This window comes from Labeo rohita, unplaced genomic scaffold, assembly GCF_022985175.1.
Source record: "Labeo rohita strain BAU-BD-2019 unplaced genomic scaffold, IGBB_LRoh.1.0 scaffold_674, whole genome shotgun sequence".
Classification (NCBI taxonomy): Eukaryota; Metazoa; Chordata; class Actinopteri; order Cypriniformes; family Cyprinidae; genus Labeo; species Labeo rohita.
In genome coordinates this window covers 11,741-33,040 of record NW_026129606.1, presented here as the reverse complement: position 1 = coordinate 33,040, position 21,300 = coordinate 11,741, and the positions used below count along the sequence as shown (strand labels likewise).

At 36.3% G+C, this 21,300-nt stretch overlaps 3 protein-coding genes across 3 annotated transcripts; all 3 read left to right on the top strand.

Annotated features, from left to right (window-relative positions):
• The first annotated feature begins 2,594 nt into the window (after positions 1-2,594).
• On the top strand, positions 2,595-3,539 carry LOC127161577 (olfactory receptor 52E4-like). The gene has a single exon (XM_051104321.1). The coding sequence runs from the start codon at positions 2,595-2,597 to the stop codon at positions 3,537-3,539; it is 945 nt and encodes a 314-aa protein (XP_050960278.1).
• A 4,255-nt stretch (positions 3,540-7,794) lies between these two features.
• On the top strand, positions 7,795-8,739 carry LOC127161579 (putative gustatory receptor clone PTE03). The gene has a single exon (XM_051104323.1). The coding sequence runs from the start codon at positions 7,795-7,797 to the stop codon at positions 8,737-8,739; it is 945 nt and encodes a 314-aa protein (XP_050960280.1).
• A 10,099-nt stretch (positions 8,740-18,838) lies between these two features.
• On the top strand, positions 18,839-20,087 carry or40a1 (odorant receptor, family 40, subfamily A, member 1). The gene is made up of 2 exons (XM_051104320.1): positions 18,839-18,858; positions 19,112-20,087. The coding sequence occupies exon 2, from the start codon at positions 19,125-19,127 to the stop codon at positions 20,085-20,087; it is 963 nt and encodes a 320-aa protein (XP_050960277.1). The 5' UTR covers positions 18,839-18,858; positions 19,112-19,124.
• Positions 20,088-21,300: the final 1,213 nt, after the last annotated feature.

Sequence of the window (21,300 nt, the reverse complement as noted above, 5' to 3'; positions counted from 1 at the left end):
ATCTCTGTGCTCTGTCCACAAAGGAGTGCTGCTTATGTTGTGCGAATGAACCAGCAAGTCACTACCCTGATGCAGGGGCCTGCTTATATTGTGTGAATGTGTTTTGTACACTGCAAATGCACTCTGAGGTGAGGAGCCGAGGTGCTTCTTATTTTTTATTTGTGCATCCTCGTTTCCTTTCCTTGCTTCTTTCCTCACCACTTAGCTCCACCCCTTCAAGATGTGAGGGAAGGATGTAAGAAAAAAACGCAAGGACAGAGGAATCAAAGGATGAACATTAGAATATTCTTGACCACTCAAGCGTCACTTCAAAGCGTCATCAGCTGCGCTAAAGGGATCTGTTGTGTCGTTAAAGGGATCCCATATGTTGTTAAAGTTCGTTATTTAAGGCATTCATAATAAATATGAATAAAGCAAGATGCCCTGTATAAATATATGACATTATTTAAACTGCAAAGGTAAAATATAAATGTAAATTATTATGACAGATGTGAAGTCGGAGGAAAATTTATATGTGCATTATGTTTAGTCGATAAAACACTTCTGCAAAGGATACACCTGTGTATCCTCGCTCATGACTCCTCAGAAAGCCTCCTCACTCCTCAATCCTCGCAGTCCACTGACATCCATTCAAAGAAAACGGCCTCTGGTCTCCTTTCCCACGTACTGCCAGACCGGAAGCGTTAGCTTTAGCCATTACGCTTTTCCGGCTAATGGTTGCAGGCTTGCATCTAGTGGCTTTGCTTGGAGTCTTTACTAAAGAGCTGATGATCTGAATCAGGTGTGCTTGATTAAGCTGACATGAAAAACATGCAGTGTTGGGGAGCCTCCAGGAACATGGTTGGGAACCACTGCAAGTTTCCCAAATATAAAACGTTTTTGTATTGTATAATACATACAAAGCATGCTTATGTAATGACTTAAAGATCATATTATTTAGTTTTTTATTTGTCGTATAACAATATGATGTAATATGAGTGTTTACACTGTGTATGTTTAGACCATGTTTATCAATACTCTGCTCTCGAATAGATGTTTAACGTGAAAAACAATAATTATTACTTATATATAGATATAAAATGTCCTTTTTACGTTGGTACAAATGCGTGAGTCTATGGCTACAAACCCATACACTATATATATATATATATATATGCTCCTGTTATTAACATGCTCACAGATGTTTTTCTTATGTTGTTTGTTTTTTAGTGAGCTGACACCTGCACAACAGATGAATCCTGCTGTCTGTCAAACTGAGAGCGCTGTACTAACATCAGATGTTCAACTACACATATTCTAGTGTAAAAAAAAGTTCCTTGACTACTGATGATGAGTTTAGAGATATCAGGTATGATTTACTTTTTTCACTTGTTGAACAGAATTCAGAAAACAGTTTTCAGAAACTACACAAAGTCTGTTCACATCTCTGTGGTTAGATCAGGGTGTTCAACTGTGTGTATTTGACCTTCATTATGTATATTTTGATGATACTGTGTTGTAAATAAAATACAAACAATCTAAAACTCTATTCTTTGAATCTCTCATTGTTTCTTACCTGACAGTCACAGTGTCATTGATGGACCATTAGGGAGGGCTCTTTGTCTCTCAGGTGTGAATTGCTAAATATTCATGGGTTATTGCCACTCCTTCGCATATTCCCTTTCGATCACAAAACATGTCTTAGAAAATTTACGTCAATATATTGTTTTCTCTGAACGAGTGAACGAGATGATTTTCACATCATTTTGTCGAAAAAACTCTAGCCTACCGCATCCAGTTCTCAAAAGTCTTGTGAACTAATGTTCTGAATGTGTTTCATGGTCTTATTTCAGTGACTTAAAAAATTTAGTTTTTCACTAACCACGCATAAACGTTGTTTTCTCAAAAACACAAACATGTACATTCATGTTGCTTACATATTATTGTAGCCTAGTTTGTGCTGATTACAGTGTAGCCAGACTTTAGCCATTGATATGTTTTTAAGATACTGAAAAAAGCACAAATGTCAGGGCATGTCAAAACTTCTCCAGGGCCCCAAAACACCCTCAGACCCCAGAGGGTTAAAGTACTTTTTATACAAAACTGTTTACAGTACTACAGTAACTAGTGCAGGCAATTTATTTCCTTATTTAAATTAGGTAGATTCATTAGTTCATTTAAAATATGCAATCTAGCAGTATGGATATCATATTTTTGATGTGTTTTTTCAATAGAATTGAAAACCTATAATGATTCGCCTACCCTACAGTTGCTCTTCTTCTTATTGACCTGATTACATCATCATAGTGGGGATTTCTCCTCATGAGATTTATAATTCACACAGACTAATAACTCAAAGACAGTATAAAAGACCCAAGATGCAAACGTATGTACTTGTTAGGAAGGGTCAAGCTGCTGCATGACTGCTTAGTCAGTCAAGTAGATATTAAATAACCGTGATGTTATTGAAAGCAAATAACTGTGACCATACCTTATGTAGAGAAGCAAAGAATTGTTGTAAGTATTTTAAGTGTTTTACATTTACCCACAGTATACTTGTTTGAGCTGTATTACGTGTTATATTTGCTATTTTCTATTTTGTTAAGGACAATATCATGTCTTCAACTAGCACAATCTACAATGTGACATCCGATCTGTCTCTTCAGGGCTTCGATCTACCCCCTGAGAAGGCCACCGTTGCGTTCATCTTTGCCGCTCTGAATTATATAATCATATTGTTCTGCAACTCCTTCCTCCTGTTCACTATCATAAACAATAAGGGTCTTCATGAACCGATGTATATTCTCCTGTTAAATTTGCCCATTAATGACCTAATAGGTTCTACATGCCTGTTCCCTCACATCATGCGTGAGCTCTTGTTTGACACCAGGACCATGCCGTTCTCCATCTGTATCACTCAGGCGTTCTTCATACATGTATACGCCCTATCAGCGGTCTTCGTCTTGACCGTCATGGCATATGACAGATATGTTGCCATCTGTCAGCCAATGAGATACACTACCATTATGAGCGAACTTCACCTTACAAAGATCATCTCATTGGTTTGGCTCACTAATTTGACACTGATTGCCATCCTTTTCATTCTCCTACTGCGTTTGCCTCGCTGTAGGTCTTACCTTACTCATCCATACTGTGACAACCCTTCCCTGCTTCAACTGGTCTGCGCAGACACGACCATTAATAACCTTTACGGACTTCTGATAACAGCTCTCTGTCAGGTGTTATCAGTGAGTCTGATTTTGTACTCATACCTACGGATCCTCATAGCCTGCTTCCGCAACAAAAGCTCTGATACAAGGAGTAAAGCTCTGCAGACATGTGGCACACATTTAGTTGTCTTTATCTTGTTTGAGTGTTTGGGTCTTTTCACCATCATCTCATACAGGATAAAAGATATTTCTCCTCACTTAAGAAAATTCATTGCGGTTAGTGCTATGATATTGCCACCGACGATGAATCCTATTATATATGGATTGAGAACTAAAGAAATCAGGGTCAAAGGGATCAAATTTTTTAGGCGAAAGGTTTTCGCACCATGAACAAATAACACTGCAGTGTCATGCTAACTTACTTTGCAAAGTTTAACAGTCATATGCATTAATGTGATATATTAATCTGTCTTTGTCAAATCTTTCTCTCTCTAACACACACACACACACACACACACACACACACATTTCAGCAGTAGCCAAAGTTTGCTTATTTAGTCTGTTTCTTTAACAAAGCCAATGCATAATTTTCTTTAAAATGGTTCCTTAACATCTATTATAGGTTGTTTTATCTACTCTCTAAAACTGATTTTCTAAAAATGAGGCACAATGTACTGTGTTAATCTGAGGGAATTTTCTGCATGTATGTTTTTTTTTTTTAAGGTTTTGTACCTGTATTTTGAAATTCACATTGCATTGCGTTGTGTTTTAGAGTTAAAGAAAATGAGCTGTTAATTTTTTTGTTATTTTACGGATTTATTTCTTACAGTGTATTATAGGACTACTTTATATTTTTTATTCTATTTTATTTCTCACTACCATGACTGTACATTTTAAATACTTTTCAAAATCTCTTTTTTATTTCAACCTGATTAGTTACACTAGATAATTCTAATGTCGACATTTGTTGATTTTGCTGACCTATGATTCATCTAATAAAAATCTGATTTGGTTAAATTGTAGTTTAGAATTTTTGACTATAGCATGTTAATGTGATCTCTGCCCCACACTTCATATTTGTGGAAGGGCTGTATGTGATTCTAGTTCATGACCACAAGATGGATATCTAAACCAATATTTGCAATGTTACCAGTTTTAATACAAAAAAAAGAGTGTTATACTGTAGATTTTAAAGCTATATATTTCTTCATAAATATAACCCAAAAGATCATCATATTATCAAGCCCTAAAATGAGATGAAAATATATTCTTTGTCATTTATTTATTGAGAAAAATGATCCAGTGTTAAACAATTGTGATATGCAAAAGCATGTGAATTTCTAGGATTAGCAGATTTATTTGAAGAATGAGAATTTTTTTTCCATTACTATATTATTTGTTAGGATAGGACAGTATTTGGCCGAGATAAAACTTTTTTAAAATCTGGAATCGGAGGGTCCAAAAAAAAACGTCTCAGGTTACGTGTGTAACCATAGTTGCCAGAGAAGGGAACAAAACACTGTGTCCTCTAGCGATCGCTATGGGGAATGTCTCCAGTGTGACCCATGTCTGAAGCATACATTCAAAACTACAACATGTTAGCCGGCGACAGCCTATGACGTCACTACCAGTATAAAAGGGCGCCGGGAGAATACGTCATCCGCTTCTTCGTCTGAAGCTTGCGTCCAAAGCATGGTGAGGATTCTAGAGGACGCAGTCTTTTGTTCCTTTCTCAGCGAACCCTTTTGAGGGAACATAGAACTGCTTATATTGTGTGAATGTGTTTTGTACACTGCAAATTGCCACTCTGAGGTGAGGAGCCGCATGCTTGAAGAGCCAGGGTGCTTCTCATTTCTTATTTGTGCATCCTTATTCTTATTTGTCACTTCAAAGCATCATCAGCTGCGCTAAAGGGATCTGCCCATGTGTTGTTAAAGTTTGTTATTTAAGGCATTCATACTAAGTATGATTAAAGCGAAATGCCCTGTTTAAATATATGACATTATTTAAACTGCAAAGGTAAAATATAAATGTAAATTATTATGACAGATGTGAAGGGGGATGAGAATTTATATGTGCATCAGGTTTAGTCGATAAAACACTTCCACAAAGGATATACCTGTGTATCCTCGCTCATGACTCCTCAGGAAGCCTCCTCACTCCTCAATCCTCGTGGTGTAATTAGAGAATTGAGATCCTACAAGATGGCTGAGATCGATCAGTTTCCGGGTTATAGGATGGAGGACGGAGGAGCGAGGAGACAAGAAGGGATATTGAGAAGCACCCCAGGCAATGCGAGACATAGCGTGATTTCCTGCGTGTCTTTTTCAGGTGTACTTGGAATTTCTGTGCGAAAGCGCCCTCTGGCCTTCAAATGGAGATTTACCGCTCATCACAGAACTGTGCTTTACTGACAGATACGTATGACAATCGCAGCTTTTGATTAATTGCTATTGTGATTTCATTTTTGATTTATTGTGCAGCCCTACCGTGACCAATAAGATGAACAGAAACTTTTGACCAGGCTTTTTTTGAAATAGCAGCTAAACACGAACATGTTGGATTTGCTGTGTTTGGATGCCAATGTAGTTTCGCAAAGCCATTGTTGATATTAGGCTTGTTCAGGATGTGTCAGCACTTCACGGACCAGTTGGCATGTGCCTGTGTCTGTTCTCAAACCGTCCCGTGAATTTCCACTAGAGGAAAGGTCGTTCTGGGCCGAATCTGACTTCTCTTTCACATTTACTGACCAATATGTACAAAATACATCAGTATATCATCATAAACACAGCTGTTTTTGTTGAAAGTGAAAGTAAACATAAAAAAGAAAATGCATGTGTAAAAGTATTTAGATCCGTGTGTGTTCAGTGTTAAAAAGACAGTGGCCTAATAAACGTGTTGCCTGTCATTAATGTTAATGCAGGAACAAAAAATCATTCACTGATCTTGACTGAATATCTTTCTTAAGCTTTTGATTAAAATTTCTATACATGTAATTTGTTCATTTGTATTTATTTATGCTATTGCTAATTTATTTGCTTGTTCGTCTTTGATTACTGACTGGTTTGTAAAAATACAGAATAAAAATGTTTGACCTCATTTTATATTGACTTTTTAATGTTATTGGAATCAAAACTAGGAATTGTTAAGAATGGGAATCGATAACAAGAATCGGAAAAGGAATTGGAATCGATAAAATTCAACGATACCCAACCCTAGTCATGATGCAACATTGAGAGACAGATATTGAAAGGGAACTAGTTAATGCTGTTGTGAAAGTGTTTTTAACACAATGAGTGAGTGATGGCAAATTTTACCTCTTTGTCTCTTCTGTCCAACATAATCAATATTTCATTTTTTTCCCTTCTTTTGTAGTCATAAAAATGTTAAAGTGCTTTTTTTTTATGATGGCAAATATTCAAATGATTCATATTAAACTTAAAACTTGAAATAAAAATGCTAAAGTGCATTTTTTTTTCTTTTGCTGACCAAATGGGAATGCAAAAAATTCACCTACACTGTAAAAAATAAAAAACACAATTTGTTGAGTCAGCTTAAAATAATGTGTTAATGTGCTGCCTTAAAATTTTAAGTTTAGTCAACTAAAATAAGTTTAGTCAATTTGAAATGTTAAGTTGTACTAAGTAACAACTTAGATATTTGCGTTTGCTAAATTTAACAGATGGGTAAGTAACCCAGCTGCCTTAAAATTTTAAGTTGATTAAAATCAAATATCTAAGTTATCACTTAGTATAATTTAACATTTCAAGTTGAATAAACTTTTTTGAGTTGACTGAACTTAAAATTTTAAGGCACCCAGGTTACAAATTATTTTAAGTTCACTCAACAAATTGTTTTTTACAGTGTATAGGAGTTTATTGAAGTATGAAGTCTTCTGCTTCTGAGAACACCAAAAATGTGAAATGAGTCTATTAAAACAGTGGTTCCCAACCACGTTCCTGGAGGCCCCACAACACTGCACATTTTGCATCTTTTCTTCGTCTGACAACCCCAGTTCAGGTCTTTGAGTCTACTAATGAGCTGATGATCTGATGGAGGGCCTCCAGGAATGTGGTTGGGCACCACTGCATTAAAATACTTTTTATACAAGTACAGGACTATTAGTACTAGCACAGGAAATGTATTTCCTTATTTAAATTAGTTAGATTCATTAGTTCATTTAAACTATGCCATCTAGCAGAAATGTATATATTTTTCATGTCTTATTTCAACAGAATTGAAAACCTATAATGATTCGCCTACCCTACAGTTGCTCTTCTACTTATTTACCTGATTACCAAAAGAATTTGTTGAACTTGACAATGACATCATCATAGTGGGGATTTCCCCTCATGAGATTTATAATCCACACAGACTAATAACTCAAAGGCAGCATAAAAGACCCAAGACGCAAACGTGTGCACTTGCTAGGACGGGTCAAGCTGCTGCATGACTGCTTAGTCAGTCAAGTAGATATTAAATAACCGTGATGTTATTGAAAGCAAATAACTGTGACCATACCTTATGTAGAGAAGCAAAGAATTGTTGTAAGTATTTTAAGTGTTTTACATTTACCCACAGTATACTTGTTCGAGCTGTATTATGTGTTATATTTGTTCTTTTCTACTTTGTTTAGGATAATATCATGTCTTCAACTAGCACAATCTACAATGTGACATCCGATCTGTCTCTTCAGGGCTTCGATCTACCCCCTGAGAAGGCCATCGTTGCATTCGTCTTTGCCGCTCTGAATTATATAATCATATTGTTCTGCAACTCCTTCCTCCTGTTCACTATCATAAACAATAAGGGTCTTCATGAACCGATGTATATTCTCCTGTTAAATTTGCCTATTAATGACCTAATAGGTTCTACATGCCTGTTACCTCACGTCATGCGTGAGCTCTTGTTTGACACCAGGACCATGCCCTTCTCCATCTGTATCACTCAGGCGTTCTTCATACATGTATATGCCGTATCAGTGGTCTTCATCTTGACCGCCATGGCATACGACAGATATGTCGCCATCTGCCAGCCAATGAGATACACTACCATTATGAGCAAACTTCACCTCACAAAGATCATCTCATTGGTTTGGCTCACTAATTTGACACTGATGGCCATCCTTTTCATTCTCCTACTGCGTTTGCCTCGCTGTAGGTCTTACCTTACTCATCCATACTGTGACAACCCTTCCCTGCTTCAACTGGTCTGCGCAGACACGACCATTAATAACCTTTACGGACTTCTGATAACAGCTCTCTGTCAGGTGTTAACAGTGGGTCTGATTTTGTACTCATACCTACAGATCCTCATAGCCTGCTTCCGCAACAAAAGCTCTGACACGAGGAGTAAAGCTCTGCAGACGTGTGGCACGCATTTAGTTGTCTTTGTCTTGTTTGAGTGTTTGGGTCTTTTCACCATAATCTCATACAGGATAAAAGATATTTCTCCTCACTTAAGAAAATTCATTGCGGTTAGCGCTATGATATTGCCACCGACGATGAATCCTATTATATATGGATTGAGAACTAAAGAAATTAGGGTCAAAGGGATCAAATTTTTTAGGCGAAAGGTTTTCGTATCATGAATAACACTGCAGTATCATGCTAAATATTAAACCTTACTTTGCAAGCTGAACAGCTGTATGCAGTAATGTGACATTAATCTGTCTTTTTGTCAAATATTTCTCTCTCTAACACACACTCACACACACACATTTCGGTAGCAACAAAAGTTTGCTTAATTATCAATTCCTTTAACAAAGCCAATACAGAACTTTTTAAAAATGTTTATTTAACATCTATTATAGGCTGTTTTATCTACTCTCTAAAAAAGATTTTTCTAAAAATGTGGCACCATACTGTATTAATTTGAGGGAATTTTCCATATGTACTACTGTATGTTGTTTTCTTTTAAGGTTTTGTACCTGTATTTTGAATTTCACATTGCATTGCGTTGTATTTTAGAGTTAAAGAAAATGAGCTGCTAGTACCTTTCCTGTTATTTTATTTTATTTCTTATAGTGTATTATTATAGGCCTACTTTTTTATTCTATTTTATTTCTCACTACTGTGTCTGTAAATTTTAAATACATTTAAAAATCTCTTTGAAAAATCTTAAATTTTAACCTGATTAGTTCCACTATATGACTCTAAAGTCAACAAATGTTGATTTTGCTATGATTCATCTAATAAAAACCTGATTTGTTTAAATTAAAGTTAGAAGAATTTTTGACTATAGCATTTTAATGTGATCTCTGTCCCACAATGAAAGAGAATACAGTGCATGGTTTGAGAATGCTTTCAGTTGACACTGTAATTGTCTCTGGGTTAATATGATTTCTTAACTTTAGAACCACAAAATACTAATTTTGCTGGTTGCTACATATCCTGACATATTTTCTGCTGGAGTTAATTTGCTTCATATTTGTGGAAGGGTTGTATGTCATTCTAGTTCATGACCACAAGATGGAAATCTAAACCAATTTTTGCAATGTTCCCAGTGGCAAAACATAAAAAGAGTGTTATACTGTAGCTAGCTTTATGAATAAAGCTAATTATTTCTTCATAAATATAACCCAAAAGATAATATTTCAAGTCCTAAAATGAGATGAAAATATATTCTTTGTCGTTTATTTATTGAGAAAAATGATCCAGTGTTAAAAAATTGTGATTTGCTAAAGCATGTAAATCTCTAGGAGTAGCAGTTCATTTGAAGGTGAAATTAGAGTCCATCTGTTCAAAGGTGTTTTCAATCAGTGGGATGTCTCTCAGGTGTCAGTGCATACCCTTTTTTATTTAAAGAAAGATAATTTTTTTGTGGAAGTGAATCATTGCATGAACAAAGGAGATCTCTGAGGACCTCAGAAAAAGAGTTGTTCTTGCTCATCAGGCTGGAAAAGGTTACAAGCCATTTCTAAAAAGTTTGGTCTCCATCTACAGTCAGACAGACTGTGTACAAACGGAGGGAAAATGAAGACCACTGTTACCCTCCCCATGAATGGTTGACCAACAAAGATCACCCCCAAACCAAGACGCGTAATAGTCTGTGAGGTTGCAAAGGACCCCAGGGTAACGTCTAAGCATCTAAAGGCCTTCCTCACATTGGCTAATCTTAAATGTTCTTGAGTCCACCATCAGGAAAACACTGAACAACAAAAGTGTGCATGGCTGAATTATACAACCCAGATAAAGGAAAATGTCATGACATCTGTCAGTGAGCTAAATCTATAGCTATAGACAACGACCCAAAAGTAATACAAATTTGCCTCCTTCAAAATGTGAAAGTGGTTTACCAATTAGCAATTATGGAGTTTTCCATACAAAATGTACATTTATTTCATCAAAATATTGAAATCCTTCATTAGAAACATACTGCTGATTGGTCGAAAGGGATAAGTTCGTAATAAAAATGAGAGCTATAGCTTTTAATAACCTGCCCAAAGAATTGCTTTGTTGGAAAAATGATAAATCTTTGGTTGTTAAGCCAGCTGATAAGGGAAGTTCGATTACAGGATACTCAGTAATAAGTACTACAGTCATAAGGGTTTTTTTTTTTTTATTAAAACTGAGATTAAATTAAGCTTTCCATTGATGTATAGTTTGTTACGACAGTACAATATTTGGTCAAGATACAACCATTTGAAAATCTGGAGTCTGAGGGTGCAAAAAAAAAAAAAAAAAAATACTATGAAAATCGACTTTAAAGTTTTCAAAATGAAGTTCTTAGCAATGCACATATTTAATAAAAAATAAAGTTTTAATATATGTATGGTAGGAAAATTACAAAATATCTTCATGGAACATGATCTTTACTTAATATCCTAATGATTTTTGGCATAAAAGAAAAATCGATCATTTTCACCCATACAGTGTATGTTTGGCTATTGCTACAAATATACCCTTGCTATTTATGACTGGTTTTGTGGTCCTGGGTCACATATGTCTTAAAATACATAAAGGTTTTTTTAAACCACCAGGTAGACCTATTTTTGTAGGCATGGGTTTATTAACAGAAAGACTAATTTCTTAGACCTTATGTTCAAAGTCTTCATTCTTTTGTGCGGGACTCTATGGATATGATTAAAATACTACAGTTTGTTAAATTGCTGAACAATGATGTATTACTTGTGACACTAGATGTAGAATCGCTACATACTTATATCCCACATGATGGTGGTATACAAGCTGTTTAGTTGCTTAGACTGTTTTACTGACTGTTAAGAGTTCTGGCCCCTACTTATGCAAATTTGTATGTTGGTAACTTTGAACATGAATGAATATTGAATCTTATGATCGATTCTTTTTTTACCTAACATATACCTGTGGGGTCAGTATATTGATATATTGATGATATTTGTGACCCTGGACCACAAAACCAGTCATAAGGGTCAATTTTTTGAAACAGATTTATACATCATCTGTTGTATAAATTAGCTTTCCATTAATGTATGGTTTGTGAGGACAGGACAATATTTGTCCGAGATACAACTATTTGAAAATCTGGAATCGGAGGGTGCAAAAAAAAGGTCTCAGGTTACGTGTGTAACCATGGCTCCCAGAGAAGGGAACCAGACAAAAAAACGTCTCAGGTTACATGTGTAACCATGGTTCCCAGAGAAGGGAACAAGACACTGTGTCCTCTAGTGGTCGCTATGGGGAACATCATAAAAGGGCGCCAGAAGAATATGTCATCCACTTCTTTGTCTGAAGCTTGTGTCCAAAGCATGGGAGTATTCTAAAGGGATTGTCTCGTTCCCTTCTCCTGGAACCATGGTTACATACGTAACCTGAGACGTTCTCTTTTTGAGGGAACATAGAACTGCATCCTCTAGTGGTCCTATGGGGAACAGTATACCCATACTGCCATGCTGAGGGGAGTGCATGTGAAGCATAAAGGTGAGCACTAAGTACCAACTCTACCAATTCTTAAGGGAGTTGCCCCTAGGACGAATAATGGATGTCAGTGACATTACCCCCTTCGACCAGAGGCTTGAGCTGCACACCCGAAGACTTACCTGTAAGAGGTCGGAAATGCTGGACCCAGGGTAGAGCTTGAAGCCTTGGAATCAGAAAGGAAATTCCTTTAAGTGGATGTGGCTAAGTGTCTAGGGTAGTAACTAGGTCTATGCTGTCACCCAGGGGCTACCGCTGGCTCTGCATGGGATTGCTCAGGAACCTTCTCACAGAACATAGGCTACACAGATAGAGTGGTGCCCAAGGTGAACCATCTCAGAGAATGCGGCATGCTCACAGGTAAGCGGAATGCTCATAGGTAACCCTCTAGGTGAGGGGAGCTCAGCTAAGCTTATCCAGTGAAGAGGGCAACTCAACAGAGAGGCAGAGAGAGGCCTAACAGCGTGAGATCGAATTCTTACAGGGCTCCAGGGGGTGGGCAGTGAGGGGGAACTTTAGATATTGGTTGGGGGGGCAATGCTCAGGGCTAACCCTCATGTTGAAAGTTAATGACTGCTAACGACTTAATCATTTTGCCAACTGACTGGCCAGCCACAATAAAAAACTGTTAGGGAGTCTTCTGCCGATTTGAACCAGCCACCGAGCTGGAGTACTTCTGCAGGAACTGACAAATAGCCTGTAATGACTTCTGTGCCGCCATGAAGCGCTTGGCAAAACCATTCATGTCAGGGTTGAACAGTCCTGTGGGGGAAACAAGGGAGCTGAGGATGCCGATATTGGTCTCTGTAAATTCAACCAAAAGTGGCATTATAAAAACCACCCAGTTGACCATGGCCTTGTCGATCGCCTGCGCAGTGGCCTTTGTAATGCGCAGACCAGGTCAGCCTCTGTGCGCAGCTGCTTAAAGGAGCAGAACTCGGGCTTAACTGGGAAACTTGGAGCACTGCCATCCTGTGTAATGCTGAGCCAACCTGGCCAGCCACTGAATAAGTCTTGCCTACTAGTGCAGATATGGTCCTGCAGGGCTTAGATGGATCGCATGGGCGTTCAGTCCCAGAGCCATTAGAGGGCAGACTGGCTCTTCCAGAAGGGGGAGCTTGCACCACATCCTCGTGAGTTTGTTGTGAACCTCTGGGAAGAATGTGGCTACCTCTGACAGTGACCCAAACTTGAAATTGGGGGAAAGATTGTTGACGGCTTCCGTTTGTAGGTATCACTCATCTAAGAGGCTGCAAGCCATTCTCACGTATGAAATACACCAGTAAGTCAAGGCATTGTGGAAGAGTGAATCATGCAGGACCTGTGCCAGCATGAGTTCACTCAAGCCAGATAATTCAGACCTGTTGCCCTGCTGTTTCTTCCTCCAAGGCTTCTGGAAGGAAAAAAACGGGACAGCAAGGTTATGTGTAAGGTTATGGACAGGTTTGGTGGTATGGGTAGGTTTAAGGGTGGGTTAAGGTGTGAGGGTTAAAGTGTAATTATAAATGTGTAATTACAGACACAAATTACAGATGTAATTACATATAAGTATTTTTAAACATATAAGTACAATGTAAAACCATGTATGTACACAAAAAATGCATTGTATCAAATGATTACTTTAAATGTAAGTACACAGTAGTTGAGGCCACCTAAAATAAAGTGGGACCCAGAATTTTAAAATCAGTTCTATATTTGATGGGTAATCAGTGCAGTGCAGATAAAATAGTAGTTACCGGCTCATACTTGCGGGTTCAAGAGAGTAGTCTAGCAGCTCTATTTTGCACTAGCTGTGTATCGGAGAGGAGAGAAACACCATAATTAAGTAAAATATAGCTGCAAGCGGCAATTACTGGGGCCAGGTACTACAGAGGCAAAATGAGGAGCTAAGCATGGCATGGAGTGTCAGACCAACTAAAACAATGAGGAATTAAAGCCATTTTAGGATGATTTTAGTCAAAATTGGTGAAAAATCGCTATACAAAAACAGTAATGTCTACTGACACAAAATCTATAACATTATGTCAGCACAGTTGGAAGATGATCTGATTCGATTTTGGTCAAAATTGGACCAAGGTCGAGGAGAAAAAGTAGGTTTTCAACATAAATTAAAATGGTGGACAGGAAGTTCAGCCCATAATTGGTATCTATGTTGTTGGCATGACCCAAGGAATATTTTGAGACCAGTTCAGACCAATCAAAAGTTATTAGCATTTTTGGAAACTTCATATTTAATGGTTAATGAATGGTTTAGTACTCTTGACCAATAGGTGGCGCTGTTACCAAATTGATGTGGTGTGGTCAGTGAGAGATGGCAATGGCACATATAAAATTTGGTGTCAATATGTCAAAGCTTTGTAGAGATACAGCCTCAGATGCAGTTTGGCATCTTTCCAGCAAATTCACTGATGCGCTAAACGAAAACTGTTTCCTACTGTATATCGACACAAAATCCATAATTTTTGTCAGCATGGTCTGAAGATAGTGTGAGTCAAATTTGGTGAAAATCAGAGTAATGGTCTAGGAGGAGTTCGAAAAAGTAATTTTTAACATAAATCAAAATGGCGGACAGGATGTTCATCCAATTATGGCATAATTGGTATCGATGTTCTCGGCATGATCCAAGAAATATATCAAGACCAGTTTCATTAGAGTAAGCTAATTTAAACAAAAGTTTGATTGATAGGCTAATTGAAAACAAAAATTTTATTACAACTTTTGACCACAAGGTGGCGCTGCCTACAAACTTTTTGAGTACTGTCAGGGCATGGTGCCGAAGACATAGCGGAGATATAGCCTCACATCCATTTTTGCGTGGCTTTTGTCAAATTCCCTTGCACGTTATTCGAAAACGGTTTGACTAATCAATGTAGGTTTTTCGAACAATTACAAATAGAAAAAAAAAACAATCATATGATGTACGATTTTAAATTTTGGTTCGGCATGAGCCAAGGAATCAGAGGAAAAAAGAATTTTCCTTCTGTGCCTTTATGGTTCAAAAGTTATTAGCATAAATATGAGTGACAATTTGGACAAGTGGTGGCGCTAGAGAGTTTGAGTTAGAGATTCCAAATTTGCTGTGGTTAATGTTGAGACTATCCTCTATCAGTGTGCCAAATTTCACAACTTTCTTGCAGGCTGTTCTATGGTCTGCCATAGACTTCCAGAGCGGAAGAAGAAAAAGAAAAAGAATGCAAACGGATACAATAGGTGCCATTGCACCTTCGGTACTTGGTCCCTAATTATATGAGTTGTCTAAATGAGTTGTTACAAAAGCATGGACCACCATTTGGAAGTTACTGTGTGATAAGAAAAGTTTCGCTTTAGAAAGTTGATAGAGAAGAAAAAAGCATGATTTTACAACAGCATTGATCTGTTCGTCAGATTTTAGGTTGTGATCAAACAGAACACCCAGATTTCTAGCACACTGAGTTACATATGGGGCCAGAGAGACACAGTCAGCATCTAACACACAATTTTCCTTATGGCCAAAAATAATTATTTCGGTTTTATTTTCATTTAAATTTAGAAAATTACTTGAGAGCTAAAGCTTAAGTTTTTCTAAACAGGCCAACAATGGCTGTAAGCCATTTTTATCATTAAGTGTCAACAGCATATATATGAGGACACTTTATATTTGTTAACTGTGTATGTACACAGTTCAGATTTATTTTGATTATAAAGCAATTTGGATCAACTATGGTTGTGTTGATACACAACACCCCTTATTTTGGGTAAAAACAGGAAAAATTGGAGAAATTTGAAGTTAGTTCTGAGTTTTTCTCTCAGTGGATGCTTAAGATTTCCTGACAAAAATTAAGAAATTATGTCAAAATATAATACTTAGATATTTCTAGCATCATATTATTAGCATCATAATAATTTGAATTGTTTCCAAGGACAAAAGGCAGAATCATCCTACAATCTAGGATGTGGCCTAGGTCGTGGCAAATGCCTTTTTTCCCCACCAGCTTAGTCTTTTGTTCTATATGGTGGTTGGTCAGCCTGGAATTATTCATTAGCTAATAAAATTATTTTCTGAGTTGTAAGATCTTTTCATGTATTATTATGATGTGAGGTCCAGTTACCAGCGTGACAGTGAAACAGGCAGTAGTAATGGCTACTTCTGACTAAAGTACATGTCAGAGCCCATACTTCTTTACTTTAATTTGGGTGAAAAAGTATAGTCAGTATAATCACTGGTCACTTTTTACCCGTGTCTTTTTAAACATGATTATGTGTATTTCTGCTTGAGTGACGGGTGTGTGTACTTTTGTCATCTCTGAGGCCAACATAGAATGGTCTCACAGAATGGCCTCCTGAATGAACAGGGCCTTGAACCAGGGACATGCTTGGTGTGAAGCAAAAGTGCTGTTATACTCAGCCACTTTGCCATGTTTTATGTTCTCTGGCCTTTATTTATTTTTATTTTTATGTGGGAAACATTTTAGTTCTTTGAAGAGTGTCTTACTCTTTAAACCATTTAGTGACCCATTAAAAAATGGGCCTTATAGTGTGATATGTGTAGACACAGCCTATAGTAAGATGCAGGTGACCAAGGAATAAATGAAGTTAAGCATATCAGGGCCTTGCAGCACAGACCACAAAAACACAAATTTACTTGTAAATTCATATTGATACAATATGTGAAATATATTTGTAACTATCAGGAAATTCATACTGACACTTTAGCCAGTTATGTTATGTCAGACAGAGTAAAGCGGTCCACATTCTCAGAAAAAAAGGCACAAAGCTGTCCCTGAGACAGCACCCTTAGGTACAAATGGTAAAAGGTACCCTTTAAACCTAAATTATGTATATATCAGTACATTTTGATATTAATATCACAAATTAACACATTAAAGTACATAACACATATAAATACATATAAAACAGCATATTAATACATTTTGAAAGGGTACCACCACAATGACAGATTTGTACCTTTTTCCTGAGAGTGTATTAGGATTGTACAGCATATTAAAATGACACTGAAAACGAGGTCCGTGCTTGTGTTTGTAAAACATCAGGGCGAATGTTTTAGACATAAAAAGCAGTTTCAGTTCATTTGATTTGATCATAAACAGAATTGTGGATGCAAGAGTACCAAAGCATATGATAGCATTGACAGTAATATTGACCCACTTTACAATATTCAGTAGGCCTTATGTACACAAAGATATTATTGCATTGAAACCATAGTCATACAATTGCAAAAACCATTGAATGATTATTTGTTCATTTCATTATTGTTTTGTAATGTAGGTGTGTGCATTTTATACACATGGGTCAAACAGCTGTTAGGGACATTGCATGCAATGTTTCATGATGTTGCTGTGAGCTTCTCTAAGGTGTCCAGATTTATTCTATCAAACGGTCCCATGCCAGAGAAAACTCTTCTCTCATTGGTTGTCAAAATTCTGTGTCATCATGAGCTCATCTTACTACCTGGAGACTCATTAGTTGTAAGTCTTGCATGTCAACCCTTTGTGTATTGTAGCAACTGTAATTAGTCATTAGTTTAATGAATGTACTTAAATTGGTCATGTTTGTTTCTGGTGTCTCTAAAGGGATTCACAGTAGGTTTGTCAAAACAAGATAATGAGTCTCCTAGGGATGTGCATGATCAATCAAAAGTTTAATAACAAATTTACAATAGGATGATATAATACTTTTAGTAATATTACTATTAGATGTTAAATCTAATATAGTTATACAAATGTCTATTTTAATTTTTATCTTTATATAAACTAAAGATTTAGGTCTGTAGACCAAGTAATGGCTTTGTGCATTTGTCTAGATGTTTTCTGGCAATAATTTGACATAAAACCTCATAACATAAGAGTAACTGGGATATAACTGACATTCTATTTTATTTGACAATTGAAGAGTTCAGATGCAAAACCAGCTAAAAGCCATTTGGTCAAAAATGAGATAATGATACTGAGTGAATGCTCCTGACACATATTATACGTCCATCAAATGCTTTTACTTCAAACTCGCTAAATTCCAGCCTCAGCTCAATCAGAAGTACCAGTACTTACATAGAAACCTATACAAAATAGCTAGAAAGAAATGCTAATTTTAAAGAAATATGTCACATGGATTTAGAGACTTTTGCATCTGAACCCTTCAATTACTTTTCATATTTTTTGGTTACATATGGCCCTTTTGTAGCTTAAAAAGCCACATTATCTGCAATATATTCATGCAGATATAGTATGTAAAACATTTATTTGAACTTCCTTTAAATATCTGAAAATTAAAGGTATGTTACAGGTGTCAATAGCCTTTTATAGCATAAACTGCTAATTCTGTAAATTAACAACAGGACAAAGATGTTTAAGAAGAATTAATCATTTCTTTCAATAGATGTTTCTCCATCTTTAGGCCTTTGTCTTCACTCCATTTTATTTATTTACTTACTTATTTGAAAAAGTATGAAGATCATATTCAATCTTGGAATTGTTTGCCATGCTTTCATAATATGTTTTCATTGTCTTAGATGGTGATGACATCTTGCCTTTGTTACAGAGAGCAAAACATTTTTGTTTTGAATTTGTAGGCCTCTATGGGTCAAAGTGTACACACCAGCAAAAGCTTTATTTGGACATAATTAAACTAACTAAATACTCATGAGAAACTTATTTGTTACTAACAAGAGTTCTTTCAAGGTAATTACATTTTTGTTTGTACAACAGTGGATAATTAGACCCATTAGACCGTGTTCATCAGTTTAGCAGCCCTTTAAAAATCAGTTTTCCTTTCACACAGCCCGATTTCAATCCAAAGCAAGATTTCGAGAGAAATCAGTAGGTATTTTATTTATTTGTTCACTTAACATCCATTTGCAATGAACAGTTCTAATGGTTTTGTCACTGTTTTGTCACTTTTTATGATTGTATGAATATGTGGAATGAATGTGTGATTGATTTTATACCATTGAAATGGAAAATGTAACTTTTCAATGTTAATTCACTCTCTAAATTCATTCATACTTGCATAATAAAATACTGATATATAATTCTATCAGTAATCCTAATTTTTTTTGTTTCCTTTTTTCAGATTTGGAGTTTAAATGAATTTTTCAGTTGCTTTCAGCAATGGAACAAATTCTTTCAATGAGGGATTTTATTTAACTGCCTTCCGCACTTTGGCAAACAAAAACTACCTAATTCTGGCCTTGGCGATCATCTACATTGTCACATTACTGGGTAACTTTGTTCTTCTGACTGTCGTCCTAATGAACTCCAGCTTACAGAACCCCAAGTATCTTGCTGTGTGTAATCTAGCTATTGTCGACATTTCAATGAACAGTGTTATTATTCCTCAAATGGTGCCTGTTTTTGTGTTCAATCAGAATTATGTTTCATTTGAAGCCTGTTTCTCCCAAATGTTCTTCATGCATTTTTTTGGTGACATGGAATCTTTTTCTCTTGCTCTTTTGGCATATGACCGTCTGATTGCGATTTGCTGGCCTCTGCGTTACTCTACCATAAACACCAACCTGAGGATGCTGCTCATAATAGTAGGGATTTGGTCTCTGGTTATTTTGCTGGAGATTTTCCCGGTTATTTTTGCAGCTAGACTTCCTTACTGTGGTTCGAGAAATGTAAACAGCTGCTGTTGTGAACACAGTCCAGTCTATAGGTTGGCTTGTGCGGACACTTCTTACAACCGACAACTGGCTACAGCTAAGACTCTGACTGTTTTACTAGGCCCTTTGACTTTTATTATTTTCACCTATGTGATTGTAGTGGTTGCTGTGACGCGGATTGCATCCATATCACAGCGCTGGAAGGCCTTTCATACCTGTCTCACTCACCTGCTGCTGGTGCTGCTCTATTATATGCCTGTCCTGGTGGCATATGTACTAGGAAACCTGAGATTAGTTGGTAATGTGGATCTTTTCACAGCAATTCTGACTATTTCTGTTACCATTCCGCCAATGGTGAACCCCATCATCTACAGCTTAAAGACTGACGAACTCCGAGACAAGATAGTCAAGCTTCTGGGAAAGACAAAAGTGGCCAATGGTTAACAAAAGTCTTGTTTTTCCCATAGTAGAAGAAATACTTTTTAATATTTCACATTATAATTATGTTAAATTGTCATTGAAATCTATGTTATCTATGTGCTTGCAATTTAGCCATATGTTACACAGAATTTATGCATGTTCAGCGGTCTAGAAGATGAGGATGGCAATGTTTCTCAAGCATAAAGCATCTGTTCATATTCACTTTCAGATTTGCATTTGTAAATATCACATATCTAGATTTCTGAATAAAAAATAATTCATAATTTCATCGAATTCAGAGTTCACTGTAAGACCCACTGTCCTTAGAAAACAGTTATGAGACTGTGAGATAAACAGCAACAACAAGCACATTAAAAGTACTTCTATACAGTAATCAAATATGTTTTTTATTCTATAATACATTTTAAAAATATGAAAAATATGTGACCCTGAACCACAAAACTAGTCTTAAGTAACATGGGTATATTTGTAGCAATAGCCAACAATACACTGTATGGGTCAAAATGATAAATTTTTCTTTTATGCCAAAAATCATTAGGATATTAAGTAAAGATCATGTTCCATGAAGATATTTTGTAAATTTCACACCGTTAATAAATCAAAACATAATTTTTGATTAATATGAATTGCTAAGAACTTCATTTAAAGGGAATTTTCTCAATATTTAGATTTTTTATTTTTTTTTTGCCTCCTTAGATTTTCAATAGTTGTTATCTCAGTCAATGATGATGTATAAATCTCAATATCAAAAAATATGGTTCTGTTTTGCCAATTATGTAAATTTTTGGAGTGGATTCTTAATAAAATTTGCAGTAAAGAATGCCAGTGGTCAACAATATTCGTAAAGAAAAAACAATACATATAGGGTACACTAAAGATAAATAATAAGTTAAATCTAAATATAAAGCAGTTTATTGCATATCTTACTAAAAAAATCATGAAGATGCAACATTTTCCCACTAGATGGCAGAGAAAGACAAGAAACACTCCTTCACTGCAATGGATTCCAACATTGAAGCACATATGCACATTTCATAAATATCACAGTATATGTGATTGTATTGGCAAACTGGCAAAATTATATTAACAATGACTTTGCAAGAACTGCAAGAAAAATTCTCACTGTTACATAATCAAAGGACATTCCATATACTGTACTTGATTCCTAACAGTGTATTTTTTTGTATTCTTATAATGGTTGTCAGAGCCGTGGTTT

Bases quoted from the DNA above. Each gene is read 5' to 3' on its own strand.
- LOC127161577 (XM_051104321.1), top strand. From the start codon at position 2,595: ATGTCTTCAACTAGCACAATCTACAATGTGACATCCGATCTGTCTCTT.
- LOC127161579 (XM_051104323.1), top strand. From the start codon at position 7,795: ATGTCTTCAACTAGCACAATCTACAATGTGACATCCGATCTGTCTCTT.
- or40a1 (XM_051104320.1), top strand. From the start codon at position 19,125: ATGAATTTTTCAGTTGCTTTCAGCAATGGAACAAATTCTTTCAATGAG.